The sequence below is a fragment of the Mya arenaria genome, chromosome 10 (genome assembly GCF_026914265.1).
Source record: "Mya arenaria isolate MELC-2E11 chromosome 10, ASM2691426v1".
Lineage (NCBI taxonomy): Eukaryota > Metazoa > Mollusca > Bivalvia > Myida > Myidae > Mya > Mya arenaria.
This window is the reverse complement of record NC_069131.1, coordinates 63850908-63860281: the sequence shown is the minus strand read 5'-3', so window position 1 is coordinate 63860281 and position 9374 is coordinate 63850908. Positions and strand designations below refer to the sequence as shown.

The window sequence follows — 9374 nt, the reverse complement described above, 5'->3', positions numbered from 1 at the left end:
TTTAAATAGTTCTAAGGAGAGTGAAGCATTATTTCAAAATTTGTGTGTAAAAACTGTTTTATGGTGACAATTGAAGCGTGAAATAATTGAGTAGCTTTCTAAATATTGCCACAAGACAAGGTTTCCATGATGCTACAGACGACAGTCTTCAACAAGGGAAGTAATTATAATGTGGCGACCATTAAAAGGAGTTTCATACGGGCATTTTAAGATAAGAATTTCTAGCATGGTTAAATTATTGGATCTACTTATTTGAGATGAGGGAATATCGGATCTTGTTTTATAAACAATGTATTCATTAGTGGAACAAAATACTTGGCATATACAGTTTGACGGTACTTCAATGCCTCGAACAAAGGAAAAAGTCCCCTGGTTTGAATACAACGGCGTGACGATGGAAGATTCCCAACTAATCATACAATACCTTGAGAAAGTGTTTAAGGTTAGCTTTTATAACACCGTGTGTAACTCTCCGAAAAGGCACTGTTGGACTCACTTTTGATCATTAAATACTTTGAGCAAATGAATGTCAGCCATATTCCACCCACTTTACTTCATGTACACACTGAAGTAAGAGTTTAAGGTCAGCATTTTTAACACTTATCTACCGATTTAGGCACTGTAGCACCCACAACTGATTATACTTTACCTTGTACTCTTGATTAAGGTTTAGTAGATTAAGTATAATCAGTTTTGTTGTTGTATTTCAACATGGGTAAGCGCTTTGTAGACATCGTTTGTATGCTCCATTTTTAAGTGTGTACGTATTTGATTGTTTGGAAAAGTAATACTAAAATGTGTTTATTTGCAGGTGAACCCGAATACCCATCTTACCTCGAAAGAGCGAGCAATAGCCTGGGCTATACAGAAGTGGATCGAAGAGTTTACATATAGGTGAAAATGAATCTCTCTAATAAATATCATGAAGGAATATCACAGAAATACAATTGAAAATAAAAAAAACAAGGTCAGTAACCAAAGACCAGGTTAAACGAAATATTTCAACTGCAATAGGATAAACGAATGTTTTTTAGTTTTTTTATTGTATTTTCATTATCATTATGTTAAATGCCAGATATTTTAAGTGCTTGATGACTAATTAATGTTTGATATTTTTATAAATAATACACAAAAAAAAATTCAAAAATAAAGGAAACAATACGACATTAACATCAAGTTACAAGTAAGGAGAACATAACTTTTTCAAAACAAGTCATGTTAAACAAAACGAATACCAGCCAATAAATTTATTTCCAATTTATTTATTCTTTTTTCTCTCTTCACATTATGGTTAACGTTTTCACAAGATGGGTTCATTTTCAATGACGTCATATTTGAAATGAAGTAAAAGAAAACTCTCTTCACAGGTTGAGTGTTTGCATTTTCAATGACGTCATATTCACAATGAAGTATTATTTCTTTCTTAATATGTCGGAATTTTACATTTCGATGACGTCATATCTATATCTTTTCACATGTAACATATAAATGTAGTATACTGGTTGAGAAGCAGTTTCCGACAGTTTTTATACGTTTTTATTGAATTATTTATACGTGTTTAAATACCTACTAAAATTGTTCACAGTTTAGATAACTACAGCTCAAGCTGCTATTGTCGATATATTTTTCACATGTGTGACGTCACATATAGTGTATCTAATAGGGGCGCAAAGAGGGTACTTACATTGTTCTGATTAGCTTGTGATGAGAAGCAGTTTCCGACAAATCGAATGCGGGGCATATTTAAGGTGCCTTCTGTGTGTTTTTATTATCCGTTTATTTAATGAACTAAATATAAGACTGTAATAAGAGAAATATTAATTAATTTTTCAGCATTTACGAAAAATTTAAACCTTAAGATTTACGACAGTCAATTCATATTTGAAATCAGGCAGACACTGAATATCAATGATATTTTGATTCATTTCTGATAGAAACTTGTGTTTGTATACATTTAAGTCAATGTGCGTGTGAAACTAGCATGACAACAGTGTTCACAAATATGTACACAATGATCATCGTTTGTATAAGTCAATTTAGGAAAACCTTGTAGCTATTCATAGATATGCAAATTAGCTCCACACGCATGCGCAATACGCTGCGCGTGCAAATCCTCCACGTGCAAGTTTGTGTACACAATGAAAAATAAACATTAAACATTAAATAATAATAAAAGTTACTTACGTGTCTCGGTAAGAATTTCAACTTTTGACTGCCTAGTTACCATATTGTTGAATTGCAGTACCTTCTTTATGAAGATCTAAAGAAAGTACGCGAAAAAGCGATTTGTCGGAAACTGCTTTCCGTCGGAAAAAAACTGCTTCTCAACCAGTAGTTACTATAATCTTTCACAGGTTGAATGTTTACACCAGATGGGTGATTTTCAATGATGACATGATCAGAATCCAGTCAACCTGCCCAAAGTACATGAAGATACCAATACGTAGGAAGGTTGAAAGCATGCTACATGCGGTCGGTGTTGGTCGTCATCACAAGGAAGAAGTTCACGTGAAGATGGTGAACGACTTAAAACAGTTTTCAGCAATTTTAGGTAAGAGCTTTGAATGCCCCTTCAAATACATAATCTATGTTTTACACGTTGTTTATTAGTAGGCACTATTTACGTACAAATGTTTCTTAATGTTTCTCTAAATAATTTCTGTTCACATCCCGTGTAAAAGACGTAAAGTTACATAACTTGACCTTTCTGACCCTTGAAATTTCTTCGCATAGGCGATTGGAAGTACATTATGGGAGACCAGATATGCGATGTAGATTGTGCCGCGTTCGGCATTCTGTCCCAAGTCCGCTGGTGTACGCCGTCCGCCTGTCCAGGAAACGCCTTGCTGCAAGGTGAGATAAACACTTCCGGTTATGATTACCTATTAAAAAGCACCCAATCAATGCCTACATAAATTTATCTGGTGCATTCCCGCTTAAATCACTGCTTGTACACACACTGTATGTCGTAAAAAGGAAAGACCCGTTTAGGTTTTGCTTTAAACGAGGTTTTTTACTAGTACACACGTTGTACCATAATCCATCCATAATGAAATTATTTTATTAAATGCTTCGACTTTGTTTTCTACTTATTTTCAGGAGGAGAATTAAGAAATGTCACAGACTACATGGACAGAATACGAAACGAGTTTTGGCCGGATTGGGGAGGCATAATAAGCAAGGCTACCTAGAAAACTTAAAACAATGAACATGTGGATATATGTTGTTATCGGACTAAGGCATTTCACCGTTATTCAAACATCCCATATTTATATATTATATGTGTATATCAGATTAATTTTCGCAAATAAATTGTACTCGAAATACAACAAAGGTTCCATTCATCAAATTAGTGAATTCAAAGCCTTGAAATACGAAAGCAGGTAACCAACACATATCTAGATTTTTTGTTTACTTACTAAGCACGATACTGCCTTCGTACCGCATGTCCACACCCCTCCACAAACCCTCCCATAATAGATTATATTTTAGTAGAATATCTATCCACAGAGTTATCAGGTGACATGATCAAATACACACATACCAAACATTGTTTTAGAAATGTTTCCTGGCCATAAAGTGAATGCAAACTATTAAACAAGCAAAATAGTGTTGGTTCCTAAACGTTGGCCGAAAATGATTAAAAAGCGATAATTGGGTATGTTTATCATTCGAGTCGGATATTCTGCGGTATTTACAAGGACAGTCTCTTTACATTAATATTTTGATTCTGTCCACTAAAATTCCAAAAGGACGGTCAGGGGAGGAACCAATAGATTGCTGTTTTGATCCTATCAGAGGGTTGCATAGGGACACAAGTGAAAACATATCAAGTCATTTAATCAGTTTATGCAATTGTGTGCTCATGAAGGTTGTTTTTCAACAAACATAGTTTATAGTTATTTTACTAATCATAAAAGATTTTCTCCTCGAGACAACGGTAACAATTGATACCAGTAGCTTAGTTTCCAGGCACCCGGAATTAAAATGTACATTGACATTTGGAAGGCTCTGTATGTGTTTAAAATGCAGAAAACGTGTTTCATCTGCTTCGGTACTTTGCATTGGTTAGCTTCTTTACATTCGGCACAGGTCCATTAAATGAGCTAGCGTTTTGCAAGTGTAGTTCCTTGTTTCTTACTACAACAGTGATTCAAAAGATAAGATTGTAGTTTGGAACATTTGGAAATGTTATTTAAAACCTGCCAGTTCTAATGGTCTTTAAGATGATCTTTTTAAGCATTCCAAATTCATTTTATCGGGATATATTGTTTAAATTTGGTGAAGTACTGCAAAGGGAGGTAAACGTATGTGAGGTTTGACTAGGGCGGTACGCATTCCGCCACCTTACCTCTACATAATATGACATCGGGAAAGTCAACAGATCTGTGTTTGAAAATATTATTGATAAACAGTTTTATCTTTTACTAAATAGTTCTGACCTTTTAGCTGTGTTTAATCATTGACCAACATTAAATCATTATAAAATCATTAAACGGGATAAGTAAAAACAATTCCTGCGCATACTTGTAAGGCTAGTTTTATCAAATGTCCTAAAACTTGTGAAACTTTTAGGTCTTGCATTGAAAACAAAAACGGCTCAAAAATGTCAAAAGGGCGTTTCTTCCGTGCGTATTGTGACTAATAAACAATCCCGCAGTAAGGTGGGGCAGAGGAATTTGGGGTTCGAAATTTTAAACTACCTTCACTCTTTAATTTTTGTGATACCAAATATTATTATTTTTTATTTTTTTCCCAGCCATTATTCAAAGCACTGAAAGTACTGCAGGGGTGGTTGGCAGGAAGGCTAAGGTCTTGTCATATTGTGTGGAATGGCAGACTCATGCGTTTCCATGGTAGTGAGAATAATTTAGAAATGACCTTGTTATGATACGGCGCAGACTACGATAATTTTTGTTCGGATTCATCCGGAAACAAACTATCTTTCTCTATAGGTTTTCACTCTCATCAACAGCTTTAAATATTGTGTTAACATAATCTCTATGTTTTCATATACATAAATATTACAGATATGTCAGTATTTAAACAACATTATGTCTATTATATTTACTAATGTAAAAAATGTATACAAAAGTTAATAAAAAAAAGCATCATAAATAACGCTAAAATGTTAGTAAAAAATTCGTAATGAGCAAGGACAGGTACCGGAAAAAAATAATAGATTTTAACAACGAGTCAATCCTAAAGAGTCAATAAAATAACACAATTGTTGCACGGCGCAAGTGTGCCTTCTGTCTATAATGGCGAAATACGGCATCAGTATGCCCCCTGTCTATAATGGTAAAACGAAATGGTGATGAAAACTCTCATCCCCCTCTCACATATCCAACCCCTTGCCCACAACGGCTGCAAGGTCATAAAACTAGCTGAATTATACGAACAAAAACTGTTTTAATGTAGTAGAACACGAGGGACCATACCATATCAACGAATACGTTACGTTAAATAAATCCTGATTCATGTTGCAGACGACAAACTGGATGTACTGTGATAATAATAGTTTATTGTTATTAATGGTTATCATTCTAAACCCCGTTCTGTACGCTTCATTTGCAATTGAAAATACATATTTGGACATGAATAAGGTCAAATATTTGTAAATTAGTTTTCACCCTCTGTTAACTTTTCTTTTCGCTGACCGTTCCACGTCGGTTACCCGAACTCTAATCAATATTTTAATGCATGCATGTGCAGTCTGTATTAATGGAGTTTCTGAAGTGACAAAGACACCATTTTCTTTAAAAAAAACAAAATTATCATAGTAACAATTAGCATAACAGAAATAACTTATTATTTAAATTATTTAATCTCTATTTTTTGGTAAATTTTGATAGAACGTTATCTTTGGACATGATGATAAATATTCAATGTATAATAATCAGGTCTTAAAAAATAGCATTATGGCTCTTTATTATATGACTGTTCATTGTACGAGTTTATGCTTGTTTTAGAGTACTTTTGTTACAAATTCATACTTGTTTGTCATACTGAGTTTTTTTTGTATTTAAATGAAATTAACATACATAATATTCGTGATATTATACCTTTTATATGCTTCAAAGTATCACTTAACCTACTTTCTAAAGGTTTAGGTGAGTAATCTTAAAATTAAAAGTAAAGTCAAATTAACGCATTTTAATTTCGAAAGCTATGTTGTTTTTACTATATCAACAAGGCCTTTTGCAGTATGTTAAATAACTTGCTTTCATGCACCGTACGTGGTAACATTACGTTACTTCACCCACTTTGTATGAACATTCAGCGAGGAGATCAATTTTTGTATACTGTTTAACACTAGGGTTTTTTGTAGTAATGGTTGAGTAACATATTTTGAAGCTTACCTTACAATAAGTAGCGTGTATTGAAATATCGTTGTAATTTGTCAGCTACTTATTGCATTATAAGGCGTTCGGCTTATACTACTTTTTGCACGGTAAAATCTCTGCCAACGCTACTTATTTCATTGCAAAAAGCTCTGCCTACGCTACTTTTTGCACGGTAAGAACTATGGCGTCGCTACTTATATCACGGTTATTTTTACCGTAAATGAGTTATGCATAAGCTACTCAATGTATGATAACAGTTCTAACTACTCTACTTATAACATGGAATAACGCTCTGCCTACGCTACTTATTGCATAATGAAAGCTGGGCTCATTCTAGTTAATACACGGTAAGAACTCTGCCTACGCTACTTATTACATTGTTAATAGCTCTGCTTACGTAACTTATTGCACTGTAAATAGCTTTGCTTACGCTCTCTATTGCACGGTGAATACCTATTCTTATGCTACTTATTGCACAGTAAATAGCTCCTCCTATACCCCTTATTGAACGGTAAAGAGCTCGGACTAATTATTGCACTGCTAAGAACTCTGCCTACGCTACTTAATGTAAGGTAAATTGCTTTTCCAGTACTACGAATAGCAGGGAAAAGAGCTCTGCCTTTGCTACTTATAGCACGGTAAAGAGTTATGCCTACCTACTTATTGCACGGTTAAGTGCTCAGCCTCCGCTACTAATTGCACAGAAAATATTGATGCCTACGCTACTTATTGCACGGTATAAAGCTCTCCCTACTATACTTATTGCACGGTAAAAAACTCTGCCTACGCTACTTATTGCACGGTAAGGAGCACTGCATATGCTACATATTGCACGGTAAGGAGCTCTGCCCACGCTACTTATTGCACGGTAAGGAGCTCTGCCTAAGCTACCTATTGCACGGTAAGGGGCTCTGCCTACGCTACTTATTGCACGGTAAGGAGCTCTGCCTAAGCTACGTATTGTACGGTAAGAATCTCTGCCTACGCTACTTATTGCACAGCAAGGAGCTCTGCCTAAGCTACCTATTGCACGGTAAGGAGTTCTGCCTACGCTACTTGTTGCACGGTAAGGAGCTCTGCCTAAGCTACATATTGCATGGTAAGGAGCTCTGCCTAAGCTACCTATTGCACGGTAAGGAGTTCTGCCTACACTACTTATTGCACGGTAAGGAAGTCTGCCTACGATACCTATTGCAAGGTTAAGAACTATGCCTATGCTATTTATTACACGGTAAAGAGCTACGCCTTCGCTAAGTATTACACGGTAAAAGCCCTGGAAATAATGATGATTGTCTCGTTAATAATGCTGGATTGAGATGGATGCATTGTTTTCAGGTAGTATCAGCAGTCTTGGAGCGTTCAAGGTTTTCTTGTAAAAAAAGGGATACATTTCATCATAACATAATGCTATAATTTTAAAAGACAAGTTTTTGGGGTGCGTATATGCTAAGATTCTTTGCAACACTGATGTTGCATTCATTCAGAAAAAAATGAATTATGAAGGTCTCTAAACAGGCTATAAAACCTTTAAACGAAGAAAATAGAACAATAAAAATAAAAAGAGATATGGTTAGAGTGAGAGGGAATTTATCCGGCTTGTACTTTCTTTTTAAAGTTCTTCTTAAGGGATCGTCTGATGAATTGTCGGGATGGTTTTCGGAGAGCATTAAATATTTATAAAGCTGAATAATAAATATGTGATATGTTCCACCCCGTTTAAGTAAATAAGTTTATTTTAATAGCAAACATTATCTTTCTCCAAAGATATAAATCTTGTTTCAAAACAATTCGCGATCATAAACGAGATTGTTTGTTTTTTCCACTGTCAAAAGGATTATCTGTTCAACGTAAGGCGTGATTACTGATAAGGAAAGAAGGAAGTGAAATTGCATCCAGATATCCAGGAATATATCTTTATGTGAAAATGAACTGATGCATTGTTTGTGTCAGTTTTGTTGTTATATCAATAGCCAATGGTCTTTCAAATGATTTGGTGCAATATGTCTTCATTAAAATCATTAGTATTGCTTTTTTGCTTACTCAGCATAAAAGGAAAGGAGCTTGTATTACGGAAATCTCAAGAAGAGGTGAACGAGTTTCAACCTTTGACACTGATATGCGATCTAGCAAGGCCTAAAATTAGGATGATAGACTGGATAAGCAACGGGAAAACTGAATTTAGCATGGAACGTCACTGCTCAACGGAGATTTATTCAACGAAGGACTACAACATAAGTTGTTTATCGAATCGGCAATATAACTTGACTATCAACAACGTTACAAGGATGAATCATGGTGATATATGGTACTGCCGTGAAGATCGTTACTTGAATGCTCAAAGCAACAATGTAGAAATTCAAGTCGAAGGTTTGTTGTATAAAACTTATTTTAAAATAAAACAACAACAAAATATTGCTTTCAATATCAGTTTCACCACTATCCATCAAATAGGTATGCATGGCTGTTAAGCTTTATTTAATATACTGTTGAAGGCATTGCCTGTAGGTTATAAAAAAGGTTAAAATATGTTAAGAACAATTGTGTTTTTTAATTAAATGGTGTGTTCTAGTTTAGTGTAGGAAGCACATGTTTAAAACGAAACAATTGACCAGAAAAATATAAAATAACAGAAAGAGGGATAGCTGCATATGCACGTATATTTTTTTGTTTAACATAACACTTTACATGAAGTCATCTATAAACCGAGTTGAAGGTGGCGTCTTTTGAATATTTAAATCGTATAAAACTCATAATATCACGGGGTACCTACTATGATATAAGAGCAATGGTTGAATGATGCGTTTGTGTCACGGAAGCTTGTAGATAGTGACTCAGATACAAGCGAGTACACTACAAAAAACAGATTATAACTGCATCAAACTGGTCAATGAACTAAGGTGCTGCTTTAAAGAGTCACTTTAGGGAGTTGATCTAATATAACACTGTTTTAATGTGAACAAAAAACTGTAAGTGATTATTCTTATGTTCACTGTACATGCAACTAAAACAAGCCCCAATTTAATATGA

General features: G+C 34.7%; 1 protein-coding gene across 1 annotated transcript; it reads left to right on the top strand.

The window, feature by feature from the left end:
• The first annotated feature begins 394 nt into the window (after positions 1 to 394).
• Positions 395 to 3191, top strand: LOC128204909 (failed axon connections-like). Its single transcript, XM_052906311.1, has 5 exons — positions 395 to 442; positions 812 to 894; positions 2355 to 2551; positions 2734 to 2853; positions 3100 to 3191. The coding sequence occupies exons 1-5, from the start codon at positions 395 to 397 to the stop codon at positions 3189 to 3191; spliced, it is 540 nt and encodes a 179-aa protein (XP_052762271.1).
• Positions 3192 to 9374: the final 6183 nt, after the last annotated feature.